The 27,535-nt window shown below is 47.4% G+C and overlaps 1 protein-coding gene across 1 annotated transcript in view; it reads right to left on the bottom strand.

Moving 5' to 3' along the window:
* Window positions 1–27,535, bottom strand: part of LOC147610713 (Cyclophilin-like peptidyl-prolyl cis-trans isomerase family protein) — a 57,445-nt gene that overhangs the window by 20,608 nt on the left and 9,302 nt on the right. Inside the window, exons 3-10 of the mRNA XM_086785179.1 lie at window positions 15,684–15,862; window positions 15,151–15,252; window positions 14,905–15,008; window positions 14,648–14,789; window positions 13,744–13,966; window positions 13,609–13,648; window positions 13,332–13,518; window positions 13,079–13,219 (exon numbers count right to left, since the gene is read on the bottom strand). Of these exons, the coding sequence (XP_086641305.1) occupies window positions 13,079–13,219; window positions 13,332–13,518; window positions 13,609–13,648; window positions 13,744–13,966; window positions 14,648–14,789; window positions 14,905–15,008; window positions 15,151–15,252; window positions 15,684–15,862 (1,118 nt within the window). The remainder of the gene's footprint in view (window positions 1–13,078; window positions 13,220–13,331; window positions 13,519–13,608; window positions 13,649–13,743; window positions 13,967–14,647; window positions 14,790–14,904; window positions 15,009–15,150; window positions 15,253–15,683; window positions 15,863–27,535) is intronic.

Raw genomic sequence — 27,535 nt, 5'->3', positions numbered from 1 at the left:
GTTTGCAAAGTTGGTGCTTTTGCTATTTACTATGAAGTGTTTTTGATGTTCACTAACCCTTGTATAGCTATGCAAGGAGAAAGGTGGTGTTGTTTCCTTGAGATGGTTTCAGGGAAACATTGTTTATGACTCCCTTTAATGGGATGAATTCTTTTCATGGCTCCCTTTATTGGGATGGAATATATCTATGGAGATTTCTTTCTTGTCGAGATTTATATAGATATTGGGCTTAACACGCAATTTCTATGGACGAATCTGTTCGAGTTTATAGAGAAGAAATCTTTGGTTATCTCATGGATATGATGCTTTTATGGATTAAGTTCACCTCTACTCCAAGGTGTGTGGTTAGCACGGAGTATGTGATAAGAGTTATGGTATACAAGGATTATGGTATACAGGTGTATGGATTCCTAGACTTCTTTTCTAGGAATTTGGATCCATCCTCAGGTTTATGGATTATGTTTATGGCTCCCTTTTACTGGGATGGATTATTCTTTTTGGCTCCCTTTATTTGGGATGCATTGGACTTATGGAACTCATGGTTCACTTACCTTGTGTAGTGTTCTCTTGTCCTACGTGCTCTCTTGAAGATTGTTTCTACCATGTGTGGGTGGAACAATAGAGAGCAGATGGAAGGGAACATGGGCACTTGAGAGGGTAGTGTGGGTTGGTGGCCGAAATGCCTATAAGCTATGTGTAGCAGAAAGGCGTATGGAACACCAAGTTATCTATGCCTGCGAGTGATTGTTTTCAGGACTCCTTGTTTAGCCGCCCTGTGTAGTATTTCTCTTGTCCTAAGTGCTCTTCAAGATGTTGCTACCTTGCTTGGTGGAACATAGAGCCAATGGTAGAGAATATGGGCACTGAAGTCGGGCCGGGCGTCAAGGCAGCTCCTTGGTGATCTACATCGACATACCATTGTTTTCTAAATGCTGAATTTCATATGCATTGGCATGGATTATGCTATCTGGACTTATGGGACTGTTTTGTCTCACCCATTTATCTTGGGACATGATGTATTATGGAGACTTATTTAGTCTCGCCCATTTCTTTGGGACATGGATTCTTCAGTTATATTGGATTTTTTGAGACTGTCACGTCTCGCCTAATCGATGGGACATGATTATATCTTGAATATATGGCTTGAAGCTTAAAGTTGCGGACAACTTTTAAGAAGTTGGGGAGGATGTCACCAGACTGGACATTTCCCAATCTGAAAGGGGTCTGGTGGACTCCAGGATGTTTAAATATTTGGAAAGTACAAGCTTTGGGAATGGGGGATTATCCTAGAATACAAAGGACCACACTCCTAAAATTTAGGAGAGTTGCTATTTTTGGCCCGACTCCGATGGAAATTCTGTTCGCGTCATTACATCTGGAATTGAGCAGATACCAAGAGTTGGCAAAGTGCCTATGACAGAATGTCTACCAGTTGGGATATTTTTAGAGGTAAAGATTATGAAAGGACCCATGTCTTAGATTGAGACATGTGGCAAGAAAGTGGACCAAAGTGAGACAAGTGGCCTCACACTTGTCACTTCAGCTATTGTGTGGCTCTCCACTTGTCATTGTAGCCTTCTCTTGCCATTTTAGCTCATGGGAGGCCCAAATCTATAAATTGGAGCCCTCTCTCTTCATTAATAGAGGCTCTCTTGCTGCACACTAGCCTCTACCACCGTTGAAGGCTTCCCTAATGATGGCTACTCTCTTTCTCTCTCTCTTGAAGGCTGCCCATGAAGAATACCGGCTATTGGGGATTGTTTTGGAGGCTTCCATCGCGAAGAAATACTGAAAGCAAGGGTATTCAATCATTTATTATGATTTCTAGCCATTGTATGTGTTGTACCAGCATTTGTACTTGCTGTACCTGCTGTACCAGCCATTGTACCGGCTGTACCAGCCACCGTACTTGCTGTACCAGCTGTACCAGCCACCGTACCGGTTGTACCAGCCACTATACTTGCTATTCCAGCCACTGTACCTACTATACCAGCATTTGTACTTACTGTACCTGCTGTACCAGCCACTGTACCGACTGTACGAACCATTGTACCTGCTGTATCGGCTGAATGGGAGTTGTACTTGTTGTACCCTTTCTATTGCATGAAGACCCGTGGTTTTTGGGAAAGAATCAGTACCCACACGGAGGTATATGGATTATATTGTTGGCTCGGCATTTCTACAGCCTATGTTCCCGCTTGGTTGCCTCGTGTTGGGCTGTGTTATGGCATTTGTATTTGGATAATCCGGCATCTCCCGTGGGGAGAGTAAGGCCCTCAAAGCTTGTTCATGATATTATTCTCCTTGGGTAATAAAATACTCCAAGGGGGGGGGGTCGGCCCTTTCCGGCCTCTATGTGGTGTCACATGTGCAAGATCCATTTTCAGCATTTGTGGATGTTTTGTCCAGCTTTATATTTTATGCAAAGTGATGATGGATATGTGTTAAGGCTGTGGCCATGTTTAAATGTTTTAATATGCATTGATGGTATCAACAAGTGTGTCAAAGGCCCTAGTCCCCCGGGCACCGCCGCTGCGAGTTACATTGGTATCAGAGCATAGGCTTTCTTGGAAGCGGAGGCTTCCTTCTATCAATAAGGAAGAGAAAAGATCTGGAGTGGGGACCACACTTACCATCATTGCTATTAAGCATGGCCAGCCACTTCAGAGCCTATGAAGCAAGAGCATGAACAATAGACAGCTTGATCTAAGGATTTATGAAGTCACAAAATTTATCTTGCAAGTATGGAGTTGGCTTTATGTGCACACGCTTAGCACTCTTTCCATATGGATATTGTGGATTATATTATCAAGCTTACAGGCAAGCTATATGGAGATATATCCCAAGATATCTTAAGGATATGGTGACGAGATATTTCTGTTGGCTTCATGACCAACCTGGCAAAGAATAGCTCAGTATACTTTGAGTTTGCAAAGTTGGTGCTTTTGCTATTTACTATGAAGTGTTTTTGATGTTCACGAACCCTTGTATAGCTATGCAAGGAGAAAGGTGTTGTTGTTTGCCTTGAGATGGTTTCAGGGAAACATTGTTTATGGCTCCCTTTAATGGGATGAATTCTTTTCATGGCTCCCTTTATTGGGATGGAATATATCTATGGAGATTTCTTTCTTGTCGAGATTTATATAGATATTGGGCTTAACAGGCAATTTCTATGGACGAATCTGTTCGAGTTTATAGAGAAGAAATCTTTGGTTATCTCATGGATATGATGCTTTTATGGATTAAGTTCACCTCTACTCCAAGGTGTGTGGTTAGCACGGAGTATGTGGTAAGAGTTATGGTATACAAGGATTATGGTATACAGGTGTATGGATTCCTGGACTTCTTTTCTAGGAATTTGGATCCATCCTCAGGTTTATGGATTATGTTTATGGCTCCCTTTTACTGGGATGGATTATTCTTTTTGGCTCCCTTTATTTGGGATGCATTGGACTTATGGAACTCATGGTTCACTTACCTTGTGTAGTGTTCTCTTGTCCTACGTGCTCTCTTGAAGATTGTTTCTACCATGTGTGGGTGGAACAATAGAGAGCAGATGGAAGGGAACATGGGCACTTGAGAGGGTAGTGTGAGTTGGTGGCCGAAATGCCTATAAACTATGTGTAGCAGAAAGGCGTATGGAACACCAAGTCATCTATGCCTGCGAGTGATTGTTTTCAGGACTCCTTGTTTAGCCGCCCTGTGTAGTATTTCTCTTGTCCTAAGTGCTCTTCAAGATGTTGCTACCTTGCTTGGTGGAACATAGAGCCAATGGTAGAGAATATGGGACTGTTTTGTCTCACCCATTTATCTTGGGACATGATGTATTATGGAGACTTATTTAGTCTCGCCCATTTCTTTGGGACATGGATTCTTCAGTTATATTGGATTTTTTGAGACTGTCACGTCTCGCCCAATCGATGGGACATGATTATATCTTGAATATATGGCTTGAAGCTTAAAGTTGCGGACAACTTTTAAGAAGTTGGGGAGGATGTCACCAGCCTGGACATTTCCCAGTCTGAAAGGGGTCTGGTGGACTCCAGGATGTTTAAATATTTGGAAAGTACAAGCTTTGGGAATGGGGGATTATCCTAGAATACAAAGGACCACACTCCTAAAATTTAGGAGAGTTGCTATTTTTGGCCCGACTCCGATGGAAATTCTGTTCGCGTCATTACATCTGGAATTGAGCAGATACCAAGAGTTGGCAAAGTGCCTATGACAGAATGTCTACCAGTTGGGATATTTTTAGAGGTAAAGATTATGAAAGGACCCATGTCTTAGATTGGGACATGTGGCAAGAAAGTGGACCAAAGTGAGACAAATGGCCTGACACTTGTTAGAAAGTGGATCAAAGTGAGACAAGTGGCCTCACACTTGTCACTTCAGCTATTGTGTGGCTCTCCACTTGTCATTGTAGCCTTCTCTTGCCATTTTAGCTCATGGGAGGCCCAAATCTATAAATTGGAGCCCTCTCTCTTCATTAATAGAGGCTCTCTTGCTGCACACTAGCCTCTACCACCGTTGAAGGCTTCCCTAATGATGGCTACTCTCTTTCTCTCTCTCTTGAAGGCTGCCCATGAAGAATACCGGCTGTTGGGGACTGTTTTGGAGGCTTCCATCGCGAAGAAATACTGAAGGCAAGGGTATTCAATCATTTATTATGATTTCTAGCCATTGTATGTGTTGTACCAGCATTTGTACTTGCTGTACCTGCTGTACCAGCCACTGTACCGGCTGTACCAACCACCGTACTTGCTGTACCAGCCACCGTACCGGCTGTACCAGCCACTATACTTGCTGTTCCAGTCACTGTACCTACTGTACCAGCATTTGTACTTACTGTACCTGCTGTACCAGCCACTGTACCGGCTGTACCAGCCATTGTACCTGCTGTACCGGCTGAATGGGAGTTGTACTTGTTGTACCCTTTCTATTGCATGAAGACCCGTGGTTTTTGGGGAAGAATCAGTACCCACACGGAGGTATATGGATTATATTGTTGGCTCGGCATTTCTACAGCCTATGTTCCGGCTTGGTTGCCTCGTGTTGGGCTGTGTTATGGCATTTGTATTTGGATAATCCGGCATCTCCCGTGGGGAGAGTAAGGCCCTCAAAGCTTGTACATGATATTATTCTCCTTGGGTAATAAAATACTCCAAGGGGGGGGTCGGCCCATTCCGGCCTCTATGTGGTGTCACATGTGCAAGATCCATTTTCAGCATTTGTGGATGTTTTGTCCAGCTTTATATTTTATGCAAAGTGATGATGGATATGTGTTAAGGCTGTGGCCATGTTTAAATGTTTTAATATGCATTGATGGTATCAACAAGTGTGTCAAAGGCCCTAGTCCCCCGGGCACCGCCGCTGCGAGTTTCAGGGTTACCTCTCTCTCAATGAGAGGAAGAGAGTGATGAGACAGGACATATGGCAACACTACATACAGGAGACATGGACAGCACCAGAGAGCCCACTACCACCGAAGATGTTGTATTACAGAGACCACTTTATGAGCATCTCAGGGGATGGGTTTATACATCGACCACGGTGCTATTGGACAGCTACGAGTCTCATCACATCAGCTAGAGATAGAGGCTGGGAGAGCGGTACGGGTCCAGAGCTAAGCGGATATGCAGATTGTGCCGCGAGGAGGTGGAGACTGAGGATCACTTTGTATGTAGATGTAGAGCCCACCAGGAGGTCAGAGATAGATATGCAGGATTGTTTGAGGAGCACTCTTCACTACATCAGTTGATGGAGGCCTCGGACCAGCGACAACTTGGCAGACTACTACTAGAGCTTCATAGTTCTCGAGAGAGACTCCTCCAGACACCCGTTCCCACCAGGGGTGGGAGACAGTCCCAGCTCACAGATTTCTTCCAGAGAGCTATGCCAATGTCAGCTGATGTACCACGTGGGGTGACCGCACAAAGAGCAAAGGAATTGAGAGCCAGGAGGAGACCTAGACAGACTGGACATAGAGCACCCCGACTCCGTCACCAAGAGATAGCAGCTATCCGAATGAGACACCAGATGGAGACACAGGAGAGGCTAGCTCGCTTTCATTCAAACTCAGGGTACATGTTCACGCCATTCACAGCCTCAGCATCGGCGATGTATGATACCTTATATCTCTCTTATGGCACTGGATGGAGTTAGACATAGATCTGCATAGCATGCTTGTACTACCCCTTCAGCATATAGAGATGCATCTTGCCTTAGCACTCCATCAACATCCCCACCCCCCCTTATATTGTTTGTATATGGGCTCCACCGATCCATGATGATTCATAGTTGTATCCAGACACATGCACACTTTTTCTTCTCTTTCTTTTCTTCCGATGACCGGAAGAACACAGTTGTATTATTTTTCGTCTCATAGGCCGACTTTGGTCTCTCGTAGACGTTAATATATCTTTCTTTCTTTCTTTCTCTCTCTCTCTCTCTCTCTCTCTCTCTCTCCCCCATTTCCGCCGCCACCCTCTCTCCCGTTTTTCCGCCGGTCCACCTTTGCTCTGCGGTTAGACACAGGAGGCTTCACAGGGACTTACACAGATAGGGATATTATCTTCTTCACAAAAACGCATCAAAGTCCTGAGAGAGGGCTACCCAAAGTGGAGGGTTACAAATGGAAGTCAGCTTTCAAAGGACAAACACGCACCACGGGGGGGGGGGGGGGGGGGGGGGGGGGGGGGGGGGTGGCTCGGAGGAGTGGCATGCTTGTTTTGCCCTCATTTGAGAGGCATGCTCACAATGGTTAGACACGATGAGGAGGCTCGCTTTATGTGGATGTGATTAGCTAGGCCTGGCTTGAGAGTGATGCATATTGCAGTATGCTACTTCCCACCAGAGAAATCAAAATATGCATGCAAGTTGACAGAGAAAGGGGAGACTCCATATGCACCATTATTTGCAGACATTGCAGAGTTCTCCCAACAAGGAGAGGTCCTCCTATTAGGAGACTTTAATGCACGGACAAAAGGGGAACAACTGCAAACATATGACTTCTAGGAAGATGCCATTATGTTGTCAAAAATTGACTTGGCTGAGATGGGCCGCCAAAGGGCCAACCAGGATATGGGGAATGCAACACCATATGGTAGACACTTCTTGGAGATGGGGGCTATCATGAGCTGGTTATATATAATGGGCTGTCCAGATGGCCACAATCGGACAGCCTTACATCTTTTCCGTATGGAGGAGGCACTAGTACGGTGCATTACCTCCGCTCTTATACCACACATCCCAGACTTCACCATCCCTCCTCCCCCCATACTAGCTGACCACACGTTACTTTCTTTCACGATCTCATGCCCCACCTTACCGTCCACACCCACACCCCCTGCCACCACCTTCACCCGGATTCATTTCCATCATGATCTTGACCACATCTATGAGGACCACCTCTCCCGCCACATTTCAGCTCTCGACTTATCCCTCCCTATCTCCACCATTACATACCAGCTTTCCTCCATCATACATGACTTCGCCCACACCAGCTTCCCCTACACCACATGCTCCACAACAAGTTTGCCAGTGGGATCCCAACCCCATGATGGATGGTATAATGAAGAGTGCCAAACCACCAGGCTTCGCCTCTTACGCGAGAGGGAACATGGGCTGATTTCAGCACATACGATGCAACGCATCTTCCGTACACTCACTCGCCGAAAGAAACGGGCATTTCTCACCAAACGAGAACAAGTGTCATACCAGCTCTTTTTGAGCAAGGACAACTCAAAAGCTTGGCACATTCTTGAAGAAAAAAGACCTACCACAGATCCTAGCCTTTGGGAAGCCTATGCATGACAATTGTATGATGTGCCAAACCAACCTTTACCACAAATGTCACACATCCCTTGGACGACATCATCTTATCTCTTTGATTCCCCCAATGTCACTAGGGCTCTTAAAAAGCTGCATAATGGGAGAGCAAAAGATCATGAGGATCTTTGCACGGAACATTTCGCCCACGGGCACCACGTATTGGCTCCCATTCTTGCTAGTCTTTTTAACATAGCACTCTGTGAAGGCTTCCCACCCTCTTAGACTATCAACACCATTGTCCACATCCACGAAGCAGGAGACCCCGGACCCAGCAAATTTGTCCTCCCATCCTCTACTGAGGCCTGTCCTCCTCATCTCTATGAAGATCCAGCGAATCTCTGGTGCCCAAGTGCCCCCTGCTAGGGGAGCCCGAGCCTGCAGCCGCTGCAAGAGAAGCTCTTTCCAAGGCTTAGCGCCGCCTAAGCAGCCCCCGAACAATAAGCTTCCCCAATAAGGCTCTAGTCTGATCGACTGGATCTATAATGCCCAAGCCTCCCTGAGCCAGCGGAAGTCTAATAACTGCCCATGCAACCTTTGCCCAGGCTGGCTGACCGTCCCGCCCAGACCAAAGAAAGTTCCTGATCAGCCTCTGTACCTGGCTGATGCAAGAGCTCGAGAAGATCCAGCAAGACGTAATGTACCACATGGTCGCTAACAGCACCTGATTTGCCACCACCACCCTCCCAGCCAAGGATAGTCGAGCTGTACTCCAATACAAAAGCTTCTTCCGAATACTCAGAAGAAGCGGGGCAATCTGCTGCTCAGGTGACAAATCTAGTCCAATCTGGCATCCCAAATACCGCACTGCTGTGCCAGGAGGAATCCATCTAAAACCGGGGTCCGGGCTCCATGCTCGAGTGGGAGCACTACTGATCCAAAAGGCCACTGTCTTGCGCCAATTGATCAATGCTCCCGAAGCTGCACTAAAAATCTGGAGCGACTGCTCTACCCGAAGAAGATTGGCCTCTTGGCCATGCAAAAATAAGCCCGTGTCGTCTGCAAACTCAGCATCGAGCAGGTCCTCCCCCCGGACTGGGAGCTGGAGTCCTCTCAAACCAACCTCCTCTGCCGTCAAATACGTGCTCATAGCCTCCGCAAAGAAGAGAAAGAAAAGGGGCGAGGGGACACCCCTGACGGACTGTTCTGGTCAGCTCAAAACTCGGCCCCCGTCCTCCTGCAATCAACGTGGAATACAGAGCCGTCACCCCTCTGATCCATCCTGGCTCAAAGCCCAGGCGAAGCATAGTGCCCTCTAAGAAACCCCAATCAACTCTATCGTATGCCTTCTCAAAATCGAGAAGCATCACGACCAAGTCCTCGCCAAGAAATCTAGCTCGGGCCGTCGCCTCCCAGAAAGTAAAGATGTTGTCAAGGATATTGCGCTCCTTGACGAATCCTGTCTGGGTGGCATGAATCAACTCCCCCAGGAAGGGCTGGATCCTCAAACTCAAGGCCTTTGCTAAGACCTTGTAGACAGTATTGAGGATCGTAATAGGCCTCCAATGCCGAATATCATCTGATACTCCCTCCCCCTTGGGGATAAGAAAGATCAAGCCCTCTGAAAAGCTCTGTGGCATCACCCCAGTGTCCAAAACATACTGAAAGCCCCTGCGGAGGCCTGGCCCCAAAAGGTCCCAATAGCGCATAAAAAAGGCTAGCGTCAGTCCGTCCTCCCCTGGGCAACTATGTCGCGGCAGGACCCTCAAGGCCTCGGCAAGCTCAATCTCTGAAAGAGGCGCACCAAGAACTATACGCATACGATCTGTGACCCTCCTCTGCACATGGGCCCACACAGTCTGCCTGCAAGCATCTCGATCCTCAGTGGCTGGCTCTACTGAAAGCAGGTCTCTATAGAATGCCGTGGCAATGGCTCTGATCTCCCTGGGCTCAGTAGCTACCAATCCATCCGGTCTACCAAGCTGACGGACTCCTGCTCGAGCATGGCGAGGTCCAGTGATCTCAAAAAACTCCCCAGTCACTCTATCACCAACCTGCGTCCACTGAGAGGCCTGACGACGATAGAAAAACTCATGTCTCTGCTCCTCTACCTCTCTAACCTCCTGGCGTGCCTGGCTCAGCTGGGACGCCACCCACTCACACACAAGCTGCTGCTCCTGAAGGCGCTGTAGCGAAGCAAGGCTGCGTCTCAGCCGATGCTCCCGCTCGCGAATCTCTCCCAATCGTGTCAAAGCTGCAGCGTGCAAAAAAGAGCTAAGCTCGATGAGACCCTGGGCACACTGGCCTGCTGCATCCTGGTCAATAAGTGCCCTCTCTGGGATCCTCAACTGCAAGCTGGGCTCCCGTGTCCTCTCCTCCAATGTCAAGATAACTGGCGCATGATCTGAAAATGAGGTGCCAGCGAGAATGCCGACGGAGCCCCCTCGCTCCCCTAACCAGTCGCCCACATAAAAGCGATCAATCCGTGATAGATTAGGGCTGCGCTCAAGAGGGGTGGGGTGGAGAAAGAGCTGGCGGAGGGGGGGGGGTCGAGCGCTGCACAGGGGAGGAGGGCGCGAAAGAGGGGGGGGGGGGGGGGGCGCAGCAGTGAAGGCAGGTGGGGGGGGGCAAATGGCGGGCAGCGCAGCAAGGGAGGGGGGCGCAGAAGCGAAAGCAGGCAGGGGGGGGGGGGGTTTCAAATGGCGGGCAGCGCAGCAAGGGAGGGGGGCGCAGAAGCGAAAGCAGGCGGGGGGGGCAAGGGAGGCGCGAGGACTGAGGGGGGCGCGAGGGGACGAACAGGCAGGAAGGCGGAGGCCGCAGGTGTGAAGGTAGCGCGAGCAGGGAGGGGTGGTAGCTTCAGCAGTTTCCATGGACATTTTTGTATCACCCAAGTGAGATAGCTATGTTTATGTTTTCTTTCTGTTTTATTTTCCATTCCATGATGAGATATGCCATGGACATTATTGTATCACTTTGGTCTCATAGGCCCATTGGGTCTTTAGTAGACGCTTACTCTCTCTCTCTCTCTCTCTCTCTCTCTCTCTCTCTCTCTCTTCAGAACAGAGCTTCAGTCGAGGATCAGCATTATCAGCACCCACAGGCCCGTTTTATGTGAATGAGATTTCAGCTGACAGAGGCCACGACTATGTACATTGTTGTGTGTTACTTTCCACCAGACACCTCACATTATGCCACGAATGCAGAGGAGATAGAGGACGGAGAGGAGAAAGAGAAGGTGGAGGAGAGGGAGGAGACCTGAGGAGCTACATCACCATACAATGTGCTTTCAGATGAGATTGCATAGTACCTCACACTGGGAGAGGTCTTACTAGTGGGAGACTTCAATGCCAGGACAAGGAGCAGACAATGCACTGCATATGATTTCGAGGGAGATCCCGTACAACTACCTACTCTAGAGGGTGACAACTCTGGATCACGGAGGGTGTCTGCAGATACTAAGCCAGTCAAATACTATGGACGGGAGCTTTTGGAGCCAGGATCACGCCACCGTCTCCTCATCTATAACATGATGGAGAGATGGCCACAGTCAGGAAGACTTAACATGCTTTCCACATGGAGGTGCAAGTAGCACAGTGAATTAAATCCTAGGCTCCCGGGAGGCAGCTCAGCTCATACATGATTTCTCAGTACCCCCATACCCATTGGAGCTGATCACACATACTTATCTTTCACCATGATAGCCACCCCCCCTCCCCCCGCCTCAGCACCCACCTCCACCCATCACACCACTATCCACTTCACTCATGACTGTGATCACATATATCAAGATACCCTTTACCATGGTCTACTTGACATGGATCCTGCGACACCTCTGGAGATACTCACATCACAGTTGACTGATCTACTCCACTCCTCTGCCATTGCCAGCTTCCCGCATACAACCCATACCCCCTCTAAACTAAAGTAGGATGATGCCCCAGTATGGTTGGTACGACGATGAGTGTTGTGACACTTGTGCTCGCCTCAAATGACATAAAGAACTAGGGGAGATCTCTGAGCGTGAAGCTCAAAGATTAAACCGAGCTCTAACTCGTTAGAAGAGGAGGAAACATGAAATTGAACAATACTGGGAGTTGTACCAACTATTCTTGAGCATTAACTCGAAAGAGGCTTGGAGGCGGTTTTGTGAGCCACGACCACCCACACCCATCACTGATCCGACCACCTGGCATGATTATACAAAGTCCCTCTACCATGTACTAGATCAGCTCCCGTTACCCTCTCCACCCGATCCTCGACCCACCACCTCTACTTTTTCACTTCGAGTATGGTAGAGAAAGCTCTTAAGAGGCTACATCATGGGAGATCTGCAGATCGTACAAGGATACGAGGTGAGCACTTCTCTTATGCCTCTACCACCATAGCTCCTTTCCTTGCACATCTCTTCAACAGGGCACTTGTAGAGGGCTTCCCACACACATGGAGCATGAATATCATTACCCCCATTCACAAATCAGGTGACCCAATGGACCCCGGGAACTACAGGACTCTCATGGTTGGCCATATTATGGCCAAGATAAATGGATCAGTACTTGAGACATCGCTCAGCTCTCTAGCCGAGAGGGAGGGTCTTCGCGCTCCAGGACAAGCTGGGTTCCGCAGTATCTTCTACACATTGGATCATATCTTTACCTTAAGGAGCCCGATTGAGGAGGCCAAGTCACGAGAGCAGAGACTCTATTGTTGCTTTGTTGATTTCCGCGAAGACAGACGGACCGGCTCCTACGGAGATTGCAGACTCTTGGGTGCCTTCAGATATGATCCAGGGGATCATTGCTTTATATGAGAGGGTGACGGGACGAGCCAGATGCCCAGGTGGTCTGTCAGAGGAGATACATAGCACTATGGGGGTGAAGCAAGGCTGCCCACTCTCCCCGTCACTCTTTGGCCTGTACGTAGGTGAGGTCATGGACTCCATAGACAGAGGAGAAGGGAGTGGTGCATCACTCTCAAGGGTTTTGGTCACTTTATTACTCTATGCGGATGACATCATTTTGATATCTGACTCGCAGGAGGGACTGCAGCGCCACATGGACGCCTTAGATGATTTTTGTACACAAAGAGGCCTTTTAGTGAACCGTGGGAAAACCAAGGTTATGATCTTTCACACTTCCAGATGGGTTATGAAAGATACAATGATCACATATAGAGGCAGCCAAGTGGAGGTGACAGAATCATATGTATACTTGGGTATTACCTTCACCTCTAGCCCTCTTCATTATATTTATATATTGGAATGGAATTGATCATTATCTTGCTTATATAATGGTTACTTGGACAAGCAGCATACCTTGTTTCCTCTTTCTGGAGCAAACTCCAAACGGTGAGCCAACCAACCAGAATCATCATCTGCCTCCATGCTTACGCCCTTTGATGAGTCAGTTTTTGCCTTCAAAAGGTTACTTTGGAATTGCTTCAGCTTTTCAAGCGTCTGTTGATTTAAAAAACCCACAGTCCATCAGGTATACACCCCACGAAAACTGTGAAAATAGTGAAGCGTACTAACTGCGGAATGGTGGTGAGATAATAGATGCAATACATACTGCCTCTTCCCGGCCTTGCCGCGCACGCTTCCTCTGTTTATGGATGTGCCGCTGCTGCTCCAAGGGCCCTAATAGCTGTGCATCTACATCGGCTTTTAGAAAGAGACCTGCCCTGACCTCTGAGCCAAGGCCCTTCTTCTTCAGAGATAATTTATCACGCTTCGTAGTTGCATCTTCGTCATCTTCCCTGCACATCGAAACAAATCCCCATGGTAGAAAACCATCTACTGCATAAGCATCAGAGAAGCCAAGATCATACAATCTATGGTAGGCTTACCTTGGAGAAGCTGGCTCACTCTCAGAATTGCTGCTCTTCCCTGAACCAAAATTATTGAAAATCCATGATCAATACCATTTTCTAACCACAGATGAATGTTGTGAACACAGTTTACTTTATCTTTTAAAAAAATACCTTGCACAACATGCCTCACAGAAGCCCGGCCCTCATCAAATTTCTTCCGTTTGTTCAAAACTTGACGCCTCATGGCAGCATCAAAGTCTATATCATCTTCTTCATCAGTGGCATAGTCTGCTTTACTCCTCTCATCCTCCTTTCCAAGGCCCTTCTTTCTTGTGTTCAATGCCTCCCTTACTGACGTTTGTAACTCTTTACGCCTTTTTTCCTCAAGTTCACCCTACAAAAGACAGTAATATTCTGAGCCTTCCATCTAGACCATCAAAACGTCTAGAGTAGCCCAGCTTTATGGTTTCACTACACGAGAAGAAGAAAACAAGTCAAAGCTGTACCCAATCGTCACATGCAACATTCCCAGACAAGGATTTGAGTGTCATGACTACTCAAGAACATGAAAGATAAAGGTTAGGATTAACAGACTGCTCGGTGCTATTCAATAAAGGGACACAAACACTGACTGATAGTAAGGATTGCCCTACAAGGGTGTGCAGTTCCAGCTCAGCCACCATAATGGAGATGCAATGGCATTGCTCCCGGGAGGTCTTGGAAAAATGACCTAAGACTGATGAATGTGGAAAAACAGGTAGAGGAAGAAAGGAAAGACAGAGGTGGACAAACTTCGGAGAGAAAGGAAAAAGGAGAGAGGCACTGTGAAAATAGAATGGAGTAGCAAAAGGACAAACAGCACAAAATGGGCAAGGTTGAAGGGGAAGGAAGGGGCTAGACAAGGCTCAAGGGGAGTGGTGGGCCAAGATAAAAGGATGGCAGTGACTGTGGAAAGGGCCTGTAAATGAAAAACAGTGCAAAAAGGACAACCAAACTGGGCAAAAAAGGGTAGCCAAAAGCAAGCAGACACGGGCGACAAATGGGCACAGGTGTCGAGAGCATTGAGGTGATCTACCACTTCAGCGTCATTAATGTCTCCTTTCAATAGTCGTGGATCATCCAACACATCATGGCTACTCTTGATCTTCACATTCATAGTGGCCAATTCCTGCTCCTCTTGCTCAGCTTCCTCACCGAATGACAGCAAGTTCAGCTGTCTGCAAGCATATTAGTAAATCCTCAACATCAAATCTCACAGCAACTAGCGCCTATGGACAGACCAACAATATGTAATTCCAGAGAGTAGCTTTTGTATACCACTCTGCTACTCACTTCACTTTCTTTGTTTTGTTCTTTGCATCTCTGTCTTCCGCAGTTGAATCAACAGTTTGCCGAGATTGACTGGGAACAATGTCATCAAAAGGACTCCAAAGAACCTGCAAACAGATAACCCATGCCTTTACTTGCTAACAAAGTTTGGGAACTAAGAATACAACGTAAGCACTTTGTGTCTGTTTACATGCTCATCTAGCAATATGTTGTTCACACTCATGCTGTTAAAAGAGAAAAGGGAAGGACCTCCACGGAGAGTATCATTGGAACTGGCTCAACAGGCCTGTCATCTTCACCGGTTTCTACTTCTCCTAGCTTCAACAGGTTGTAAACCGTGTCTCCAGTTACCTGAAGGGTAAATAAAGGGGGGATTAAAGTTCAGGTTATTTCCCAAACTTGACAAAAACCTAAGTGCCAAGTTCCAACTAAACTCAACGAGAGTCTACTCACAAAGCTTCAAATCATCACCTCCATCATGCATAACACAAACTAAGTGCTATAGCATCCCCACTCACGTCATCGGTGTGGTCAAGAGTAGCTGCAGGTTCATGCATGAAGATATGTCCACCTTAGCAGACAAATCTTTATAGACAAACCGCAGAACACCATAACGAGTGTTTCACTTTTTTGGAGGTGACAGGAAGACTCAACCAAGGTGAAGGGATCACACACATGCGCACAGAGTAACTGGCCAGGCAAATGCACCAGTTTGGATTGTAAAGAAATAAGCATGAAAAATACAAGCAAAATTGTGACCAAAATGCACCATGATACTGTACCTTTCCAAAAATTGTGTTTTTTCGATCCAACCAATCACATCGATCCAAAGAGATAAAAAATTGGCTGTTATTTGAGTTTGGAGTACCAGCATTTGCACATGCAACCAAACCACGATGATTGAAGTGGAGCCTTGAGTGGAACTCATCTGCAAATGGTCCTCCAAAGATACTTTCACCTCCTAAAACCAGCAGCAGTTGAAAATACTGTTAACTTCAGGTGTATAATGCAGAGAACCACCATGCTGGCCACCATATTTATGATAAAGCCTTTTAAAACTTGGACACTACTTATATGTTCAAATAGCAACCAATGCTTTTTTTTTTAAAGAAAGCACCTACGTGAGCATCAGACTTTCACACTGAGTGATTTTTTGGCTGTATGCAAGTTTGCTAGTCCCAGCTTTTGATCCCAATAATAGTGAGTGATGCACACGGTAGTTTAGGTGCATATCTATAAAGAGTTGATTCAACTGGCATATGAGAATAAGAGATGGGATATCAAAGAAGCAAATATTAACAGAGGAGGAACAATTGGGATTCTGAGTCTCATGTGTGTGAACCCATATTTGTGTCCGTATTGTTAAACATTGGTGAGAGTTGTAACTATTTGGCCCTCCTAGCTCTATTTCACATGATGAAATCCAGGCCTGGACACCAAACAGGTGGAAATAGACATGGGGACAAGGTCCGTAAGGTTTGATTAAGAAAAAGCACCATTCTTGGTTAAAAAGTAGGAAAAATCAAAAAGTCAAACAAGGTTGACCATGAGCCAAGGGCACCATTGGAAAGAGGAGACTGAGCCGGACCAAAAAGCTAAAAGACACTTTCTCAAAAAGCAAGGCCTTAAAGCCAGAAAAGCAAAGCACCAAAAGTTGAGTAATATTTTATTAATATAAGTAAAAAGAGAAAAGCAAAGCATAAAAAGGCAAAGCAAAAGAAGGCTTTTTGGCAAAAAGCAGGGTCTCTTACAAGTATAAAAAGGATTGGACTTCTCTTGTAGTACCATGAACAAGATCATTGAAGAATGAAGGAGATCGTGGAGTGTGTGTGGGCATCATTATGATCATGGAGTGCTTCTTCTTCGCCATCAACACCTTCTCCAACTTGCTTTTCATTTGGATATTGGATCCAGTACTAGCCCGGCGAGAGATACTTGTGGGTCATCCCCGTGGTGTGCTCAGCATCAGAGATCTTGTGCCTCGACATGGACATCAACTTGGATATCCTACATCGGCATATCTGTTTGTTTGTATTCATTGATTGTATTGATCCTCGCCAACATGCCCGTGGATTGTTCTTGAATAAATTCATGCAAGGGAGCGAGGCCTGTTCCCCGCTCAATGTGCTGTACTGTGCAAGATCCCCATTCCCTTTTCTCTCTCCCCTCTCTCTCTCTCTCTTTATATTTTTATCTCTTGGACACGTGGTTGAGTCTGTCAATACACGTCCTGCTAGGCTTACAGTGGTATCAGAGCAAGATTTCTCTTGAAGAAACTTTCTTGGGGTGACAGAGCCATGTCGAGAGCAGCAGGAGAACGAGGGCCTAATGAAGGGAACAACTATAAGGCCGATCCAAGACTTCAGGATGGGAACCAGGGTGATCAGAAGAGTATCATGACTTTTAGCAGTTCAAGTGATTTCTCAAAGACAAAGAAGTCCTTGCTTGGAAAACCAAGAGGGAACAAGACAAAGAAGGACTCGAATGGTTGAAGATTTCATTAAGGATCAAGCCATCGAAGCCAAAGGAGTTGAAGCTGCTATAGCTTATCTTCGTGCCAAAGGAGTCTACCATCGCAAAAGGATCTACAGCTACCCATTCCATTTCTCGTGAAGGAAACATGGAGGCCATTCCTAGGTCCACTATCTCAGATACAGCCTCTTCAGCACAAGCAAGAGAAAGGTAGGTAAAGGAGCCTTCATCATCCAGCAAAGTGGGCTTCAAGCCGGGAGAGAAGAGCGTCAAGATCAATGTTTCTTGTGGAAAGAAGGGACATATGGCTGTAAGTTGTCCCGACAAGCCAAAACAAGAAGCTAGAAAGAAAGAAAGAAAGAAAGAAAGATTTTATTAACGTCTTCCAAAAGACCGAACTCGGCCTATGAGACAAATCGGAGTACCTATATGGGGTATCCTCTGTCAAATTGACATCGTGCCAAGAAGGTCAAGTTTGATCGACAAACACTAGCAGGATCCGACTTCAACATGCTTGAGGACCCGGCAGATAGGGTGGGAGGCAGTCATGTTACAGTGCACGGCACGGAGCTTGCAGCTTGGGACCGGTTGTGCATGTCACTGAGGATCACTGATGCATGGCAGCATGGGGCTTTCTCCCGGTCTCAGGACAGTCTTAGTTTCTCCCGGTCGGATTGCCGACAGGGAGGGACTAATCTATCACGGATTGATCGCTTTTATGTGGGCGACTGGTTAGGGATATTTTCAGATCATGCGCCAGTTATCTTGACATTGGAGGAGAGGACACGGGAGCCCAGCTTGCAGTTGAGGATCCCAAAGAGGGTACTTACAGATCCCAGTCTCGCTGAGGACATTGAGAGGATCTGGCATGATAGTCAGTGCTCTGACCAGGATGCAGCGGGCCAGTGTGCCCAGGGACTCATCAATCTTAGCTCTTTTCTGCATGCTGCAGCTTTGACACGGTTGGGAGAGATTCGCGAGCGGGAGCATCAGCTGAGACGCAGCCTTGCTTCGCTACAACGCCTTCAGGAGCAACAGCCTGCATGTGAGTGGGTGGCGTCCCAGCTGAGCCAGGCACGCCAGGAGGTTCGAGAGGTAGAGGAGCAAAGACATGAGTTTTACTATCGTCGTCAAGCCTCTCAGTGGACGCAGCTTGGCGATAGAGTGACTGGAGAGTTTTTTGAGATCACTGGGCCCCGTCATGCGCGAGCAAGAGTCCGCCAGCTTGGTAGACCGGATGGATCGGTAGCTACTGAGCTCGGGGAGATCAGAGCCATTGCCACTGCATTCTATAGAGACCTGCTTTCAGCGGAGCCTGCCACACTGAGGATCGAGATGTTTGCAGACAGACTGTGTGGGCCCATGTGCAGAGGAGGGTCACAGACCGTATGCGTACAGTTCTAGGGGCGCCTCTGTCAGAGATTGAGCTTGCCGAGGCCTTGAGGGTCCTGCCGCGACATAGTTGCCCAGGGGAGGACGGACTGACGCCGGCCTTTTTTATGCGCTATTGGGACCTTTTGGGGCCAGGCCTCCGCAGGGGCTTTCAGCATGTTTTGGACACTGGGGTGATGCCGCAGAGCTTTTAAGAGGGCTTGATCTATCTTATCCCCAAGGGGGAGGGAGTCTCAGATGATATTAGGCATTGGAGGCCTATTACGATCCTCAATACTGTCTACAAGGTCTTACCAAAGGCCTTGAGTTTGAGGATCCAGCCGTTCCTGGGGGAGTTGATTCATGCTACTCAGACAGGATTTGTCAAGGAGCGCAGTATCCTTGACAACATCTTTACTTTCTGGGAGGCGACGGCCCGAGCTAGATTTCTTGGCGAGGACTTAGTCGTGATGCTTCTTGATTTTGAGAAGGCATACGATAGAGTTGATTTTGAGAAGGCATACGATAGAGTTGATTGGGGTTTCTTAGAGGGCACTATGCTTCGCCTGGGCTTTGAGCCCGGATGGATCAGAGGGGTGGCGGCTCTGTATTCCACAGCTCGCAGCCAGGTGTTGATTGCAGGAGGACGGGGGCCGAGTTTTGAGCTGACCAGATCAGTCCGTCAGGGGTGTCCCCTCGCCCCTTTTCTGTTTCTCTTCTTTGCGGAGGCTATGAGCATGTATTTGACGGCAGAGGAGGTCGGTTTGAGAGGACTTCAGCTCCCAGTCCGGGGGGAGGACCTGCTTGATGCTGAGTTTGCAGACGACACGGGCTTATTTTTGCATGGCCAAGAGGCCAATCTTCTTCGGGCAGAGCAGTCGCTCCAGGTTTTTAGTGCAGCTTCGGGAGCATTGATCAATTGGCGCAAGACAGTGGCCTTTTGGATCAGTAGTGCTCCCACTCCGGCATGGAGCCCGGACCCCGGTTTTAGATGGATTCCTCCAGGCACAGCAGTGCGGTATTTGGGATGCCAGATTGGCCTAGATTTGTCACCTGAGCAAGCAGATTGCCCCCGCTTCTTCTGAGCATTCGGAAGAAGCTTTTGTATTGGAGTACAGCTCGACTATCCTTGGCTGGGAGGGTGGTGGGGGCAAATCAGGTGCTGTTAGCGACCATGTGGTACATTACGTCTTGCAGGATCTTCTCGAGCTCTTGCATCAGCCAGGTACAGAGGCTGATCAGGAACTTCTTCTGTGGTCTGGGCGAGACGGTCAGCCAGCTCGGGCAAAGGTTGCATGGGCAGTTATTACACTTCCGCTGGCTCAGGGAGGTTTGGGCATTATAGATCCAGTCGATCAGAGTAGAGCTTTATTGGGGAAGCTTATCGTTCGGGGGTTGCTTCCAGGTGCTGAGCCTTGGAAAGAGCTCCTCTTGCAGAGCAGCTGCAGGCTCGGGCGCCCCCAGCAGGGGGCACTTGGGCACCAGAGATTCGCTGGATCTTTATAGAGATTAGGAGGACAGGCCTCAGTAGAGGATGGGAGGACAGATTTGCTTTGAGTATCCTAAGAGCTTGGGAGCTGCTGAGACCGGGGCTCTCTCAGCGACCTCCTTCTTGTGTTGAGGAGCGGGCCAGACAGCCGCTCATCTAGAGCCCAGCGGTTCGCACAGAGCAGGGTCATATGCTGGATTCTCGGCCTCGGCTAGGCTGGGGGCCTTTAGCGGCAGGCCCAGCTCGTAGTTTTGGAGACTAGCAGGCCTTCTACAGTCTACCAGAGGAGATCCAGGTGGAGAGGCTGAGTCACTTCAGAGGGGGGTTGATTATGAGGGATGATATTCAAGAGGCACTCACAGAGGAGTGGTTCACGCCTCTCGAGCCAGTGGCCCACGGTGGATGGGAGCCTTTACACAGTTGGAGATCCTGATTGCTGTCAGAGCTTGTACTGAGGATGGCAGTTGCCTCTACTATGAGATTCAGGATGAGGGCAGACTTCAGAGAGTGGAGGTGGAGTCGCCTTTGGTTGCAGAGTGCACCTTTCAGAGGATTCGGGTAGTGGCCGCCGCTTCTCGGAAGTGGCATATTGACCCCGGACCCTGCTGATGTGCTCCCGGATTGGCGCATATGGGCATATGCAGCGCGCCCCTTGGCCCGGCTACAGTGGGACCCCGGGGAGTACGAGTGGCATGATCCTTATGCATCCCTTGAGGCCACAGAGATCACCTTTTTCCAGTATACTGTTCGGCTGGGGCGACATATTTTGACAGCGAGGAGGACGGTCTCTCCAGCGGCAGCGGGGCATTGGCGACTACAGGGACTCTCACAGGAGTTCCTGGAGGATTTTGGTCTCGGCTCTGGGCTAGTCGACAGGCCCGCAGGATCTCGACTTTTCAGTGGCTGGTCGCCCACAGGGGCTCAGCAGTTGGTACTTGGCTTGTTTACAGCGGTCTTCCGGCGGCCTGCGTCCGATGCGGCCACCCTATGGAGACACAGAGAGATTGCCTTTGGGATTGCCCTCAGGCGCAGCAGATTTGGCTACGTATGCTGCGTATTCTCGCCCCACTCTCTCCAGAGGGTATGTTTACGTGGGGTGCCGCTGCTTGGTCGACTTCGTCACGGCCTGCTATGGGCTATGAGATGGAGCAGGGCAGTCAGGCCATCAGATTTGTTAGGGGCCAGCCTCGCCTGGTTCCGGCACCGGATTTCTCGTCCGCCAGCTGGACACAGGAGAGGGATTTACGATGGGAGCTCCTCAGCAGCCTCACCATCTGGTTCACCTGGAGGGCCCGGTGCTTTACGGCCTTTGAGGGGAGATTGGAGCCACCAGCAGAGACTGTACGGGGATTTGGCAGGAGTTGATCCACACCCTGCGAGGACAGTACGACCGCAGCCGGGGAGACTCGGATGAGGCGATCTTACGGCGCCAGGCCTTTCACACCACTTGGCGCTGTGGCCCTTTCTACACCTTACACACGGGATCCCCCCGTTGGCACTACAGGCCACCTGTTTGGCTCTTCCCCCCCCCCCCCCCCCCCCCCCCCCCCCCCTATTGTATGATTTAGCCTCTCAGTTCTTTGTACTAATGCTTGTATTTTGCAGCACCTAGGGAGAGTCTCCCGGACTGCCATGCTGTATTCACTGCTCTGTCTCTCTTATGAGCAGGCGAGATCTTTTGAAGCCCTACGGGCATTTTTTATATAACTAATGAAAGGATCTTTTCTCGGGGAAAAAAAAAACACTAGCAGGATCCATTGAATGATCTATGGGAGAATATTGCTATGAATTTTATCTTTGGATTGCAAAAGTCAAGAAATGATGATATATAGACCTTTCAGATTAGCCAGAAGATCAACCATGTATGTCATTGGCTAGATGTTACTATTTGGCCCTCCTAGCTCTATTTCACATAATGAAATCCATGCCCGGACACCAGACAGATGGAAGAAGACATGGGGATAGGGTCCATAAGGAATGATTAAGAAAAAGCACCATTCTCGGTCAAAAAGCAAAAGAAAAAACAAAAAGTCAAACAAGGTTGACCACAAGCCAAGGGCACCATTGGAAAGGGGAGACTAAGTTGGACCAAAAAGCTAAAGGCCGCTTTCTCAAAAAGCAGCTCTAGGGCCAAAAAGCAAGGCCCTGAAGTTGTAAAAGCACAAATCAAGAACTTTGGCTATTATTAATAATATTTAATAAAAAGACAAAAGCAAAGCAAAAGTATCACTTTTTGGCAAAAAGCAAGGCTTCCCCAAATATAAAAAGAAGCATGAGCCTCTCTTGAGCATCAAGTTGAAGAAGAATCTCTTCATCGCGTTGCCATCTTCGTTCAAGCGTGCAGATTATCTTCTTCACATCATCTATGAACCAAATCATGGAGTTTTTCATCGCCACCCATTGATTTCAGAGCACCTCCAGCAACTGCAGTGCCACGTCACCATCTTTTCGTGCGACTGTACGGATCTGTACAACTGTACGGACTATATTGACAGAAAATTTCAAAAACCCTAAAAATTCCAGAAACCCTACAACTACTCAAAAAACCCTAAAAACTGTTTTTTGGAGGTTTTTATCCCCCGAAAACCATTAAAATAGATTTTATATCAGTTTTCTTGCCAGAAAGAGCTTCTCTAGGGTTTTCATCATCGATAAGGCTATAGGAATTGTGGAGATTATTCATGGGATGAGCGAGTGGATTTAGAGCTTGGACATGGAACATGAAGCTTGGACATGGAAGCTTGAACTTGAGCATAGACATGAAGAACTTGGACATAGAGCTTGGGCATGAAGCTTGGACATGAACATGGAACACAGAGCTTAGACATGGAGCTTGGATTTTGTACTGGGATTTGAACTTGGACTTGAACTTGGATTTGGACTTGGACTTGGACTTGGACTTGGATTTGGATTTGGATTCATTGGACTTGGGATCCATTGGATTTGGATATTGGATCTAGTACTAGCCCGGTGAGAGATACTTGTGGGTCATCCCCGTGGTGTGCTCGACATCAGAGATCTTATGCGTCAACATCAACTTGGATATCCTACATCGACATATTTGTTTGTTTTGTATTCATTGATTGTATTGATCCTAGCCAGCGTGCCCGTGGATTGTTCCTGAATAAATTCCTAAAAGGTCTCAATGTGGTGTGCTGTGCAAGATTCCCATTCCCTTTTCTCTCTCCCATCACTACACGCCCCGCTGGGCTTACAGTGGTATTACAGCAGGATTTCTCTTGAAGAAACTTTCTTGGGGTGACAGAGCCATGTCAAGAGCAGAAGGAGACCAAGGGCCTAATGAAGGGAACAACTATAAGGCCGATCCAAGACTTCGGGATGGGAACCAGGGTCATCAGAAGAGTATCATGACTTTCAACAGTTCAAGAGATTTCTCAGAGACGAAGTAGTCCTTGCTTGGAGAACCAAGAGGGAACAGGACCAAAGAAGGGCTCAAATGTTTGAAGATTTCATCAATGATAGAGCCACCGAAGCCAAAGGATTTGAAGTTGCTAAAGCCTATCTTCGAGCCAAAGGAGTCACCATTGCAGGAGGATCTAGAGCTACCCGCTCTATTTATCATGGAGACAAGGAAGCTACTCCTGGACCTTGGCGGAGCATGACACTCTTCCATAACCTTTTGGCATAATTCACGCACTACACAAATACGATTTCTGCATCATCAGAAACCCATCTCTAATTGAATAAGATGAGACAACAATACCATTATTCAAATCAGCCCAAATAAGCTGAAAATCTGTGTCCAAAGCATACATATCTCGCATCCCTAATAAGTCCTGATGACAGGCGGTAGTTACGGCATGCACTTGTGGCATGCGTGACAAAGCATCCGCCACTAAATTCTTCTTGCCCGGGGTATGCAAAATCTGAAAATGGAACATGGACAAGAAGTTTGCTCACCTTAGATGCTTTTCCAAGAGTTCAAGATGTGCTGTGTAAGAAAGTGCCGCAAACTCTGGTGATCTGTTTTTACCATAAATTCAGTCCCCAAAAGATAATGCTTCCATGTTTGAAGGGTATGAATAACGGCCAACAACTCTTTCTCATAAACCTGCAAATACAATTCCACATGTTGCAGGCGGCGGCTTTCAAAAGCCACTGCATGTCCCTCTTGGTTCAAAACAGCCCCCAAACAATCTCCACATGCATCACACTCGACCACAAAAGGTCTATGCAAATCTAGAATAATAAGAACTGGCCCTGATATGATGGCATCCTTCAACTTCTGAAAAGTTGTCTTTTCGGGATCCGACCAGCGGAATGCTACTTTCTTCTTCGTTAGATCATGTGACGACGAAGCTAAGAAAGCAAAGTGTCAAATAAATCGGCGATAATAAGAGCATACACCAATAAAGCTCCTAACTTGATGCACATTCTGCAATTCTGGCCAATCCTTGATGGCTTGAATCTTTGCGGGATCCATGCGTACTCCATCTTTGGAGACAATATGCCCTAAATAGTGAATTTTTGACAAGAAGAATTCACTCTTCTTCCCATTGATGAAAAGCTTATGTTTCCTTAGCTCTTCAAAAACAATGGCAAGATGCTCTTTATGTTCAGCCTCTCTCTTTGAAAAAATGATAATATCATCAAAGAAAGTTCTTGTGAACTTGCGGTGAGGTCTAAAAATTATGTCCATCATTCTATTGAATGTGGCGGGAGCATTCGTGAGTCCAAATGGCACAACCAAATACTCATATAATCCAAATGATGTTCGAAAAGCCGTTTTGTGCACATCTTGAGGTACCACTTAAATCTGATGGTAGCCACCCTTAAGATCAATACGACTGAAACAAGCAACTCCCTCAAGTTGATTCGAGGAATCAGAAACCTGTTCTTGATAGTAATCCCCTCTCTCATGCAATCAAAAATATGCTGTCTGGACAACTTAGGATAATCCTTTTTACTCCATGGCTTCTTTTTTGAGCCCCCTTTTGCATCCCTGGACTCATTAGGCATAAAATTAGGTGGTTGTCCACCCTTTTTCTGCTCATTTTCAACTCTGAATTTTCCCTGGTATAAGCTGAATTCTTGTCTTTTTGACGCTCCCTTACCATGCAACTCCATATGAGCTCCTGTAAGGTGTTGCGGAGATACACTGCAAGGCTCTTTTGAATGATTCGTTGCAGCTCTGACTCAAACTTTCTTTTCTTCTCGTCCTCACTAATTGTCATGTGCATAAGCAATGCCATGGACCTTCTCAAGGCACATACCTGAGCATAGATTTCTCGGTAAATTCCTCAATGCTAAAGGCTATTTCAAATTGCCTTATCAAAGCAAGTGCCTTGGTAGTATCCAACTTTCCATAATAGCTCTCGAATTTGATGTCCTTGTCCCCTGACTTGAACTCTTTGGCCTTCTTGCTATGACGAGCATCCCGACGCTCTAATACATCATCCTCCTCGTCCTGTCTACGATGGCAACGATGCCCAGATCTAGGGCTGATTTCCCGTGTAACACCTTCCACTCTGGATGGAACTTTAGGAGCAGGAACATACCTAGAAGGTGGAGACACCACTGACAATGCATGAAGATCTTCTGCATCTCTCAAATGGGATGAAAACCCCTCATCATCCCCTCGAGCTGCATGTCGATGTACATCATCTCCTCGAGCTGCATGCCCCCTCATATCTATTGCATGGGCTGCAAGCCCCCTCAAAACACTTACTCGGGCTGCATACCCACTTACATCACTTGCTCGGGCTGCATACCCTCTTACATCACTGGTGGGGATTGCATGCCCTCTCACATCACTGGTGTGGGCTGCATGCCCTCACATCATCAAAGTTCCCTTCACGACGGGATAGCCTGCGAGGTTGCCATGTGAAGACCCACTTGCCCTCGTCATCGCAAACAACATCACCATGGCTTTTTAAATAAGCAACAGCCAGCTCTCGTGATTTGTCGATTCCCATTTGTTGGGCAATTGCATCAAAAGTGACCACATCAACCTTGACATGAGACTTTGATGACCCTCTGTACATCAGGATCTCTTTGCAAAGCACGGAGCTCTTCAAGCTCATTCATCAAGGCATCAATATCCTGCCGATCCTCAACCCTGGCAAACAATGGTGGATCATTATCCGTCAAAGCCCCAACATGATCCTTGTCTCTATCTTCTTCCCGCATGCGGCGAATACGGGTGATAGAGTCCTCCACAGAATGATCAGACTGGGTGGCCCTAATGTATCTTCTAGCTTTTTAGAAAGAAAAGAATTTTCCGTGCCCCCCGAAATCACGCTCTATCAGTTCCCCAAGTATGATACCGAATAGACTGCAAGGGTGTAACAGTGCCCCTACACAGACAAGAGGGCCACGAAGTCTTTCCACATGCTCGCTGCCGCTTAAACCAAAAGTAACCTCTTTCGAGGCGTGACAATAAGACGAGGACTACCTCAGAATCCCAACCTTCTCTCACAGATAATGACTCCTTACAGCCATATCCAGCATCATATTAGGCACAACTGTGTAGAAAGCCAGGCTCTGATACCAATGTAAACAAAAAGGAAACTGTACATAGAAAATCTTATCAATCATGAAATCTAAAAACACACATAAGCATGCCAAATAAAACAAGATGACAAATCTGCACAGTATACCACACTAGGGGCCATAAGATGGGCTGACACCCCCCCCCTCCCCCTTATGGTTAGATTACCAAAAAAGAGTCTGCTTCCAATACAACTTTGCGGGTGCCCAGGGTTCACCACCACTGACTTCACCTGTTTCTTCCAATGTAAACAAAAAGGAAACTGTACACAGAAAATCTTATCAATCATGAAATCTAAAAACACACATAAGCATGCCAAATAAAACAAGACGACAAATCTGCACAGTATACCACACTAGGGGCCAGAAGATGGGCTGCCCCCCCCCTCCCCCTTATGGTTAGATTACCAAAAAGAGTCTGCTTCCAATACAACTTTGCGGGTGCCCAGGGTTCACCACCACTGACTTCACCTGTTTCTTCCAATACAACTACATCAGAGGGAGATCACAGAGATACGGACTCGACATCAGCACCATATTCAGGAGCGGCTAGCTCACTTACACTCACACCCGGAGATCATGCTTGAGGTATTTTTGCCTCGCCATCGCCTATGTATCACATATTACACCCCCATTATGGTACTGGTTGGAGCTAGACAGATCTGCATTGCATTCTTGTATACCCTACGCATATAGGTTGCATACTGAGCCTCTAGCAGTAGTGCTCCATCCATCACACCCCCCCACTAGCTCAGTACTTTCATACTTTATTTCATGTTCATTTTGTCCTTT

The sequence above is a fragment of the Cibotium barometz genome, chromosome 48 (genome assembly GCF_041138505.1).
Source record: "Cibotium barometz isolate CiBa-2024 chromosome 48, ASM4113850v1, whole genome shotgun sequence".
Classification (NCBI taxonomy): Eukaryota; Viridiplantae; Streptophyta; class Polypodiopsida; order Cyatheales; family Cibotiaceae; genus Cibotium; species Cibotium barometz.
Note: the sequence above shows the minus strand (reverse complement) of the source record. Positions and strands in the feature narration are given on the sequence as shown.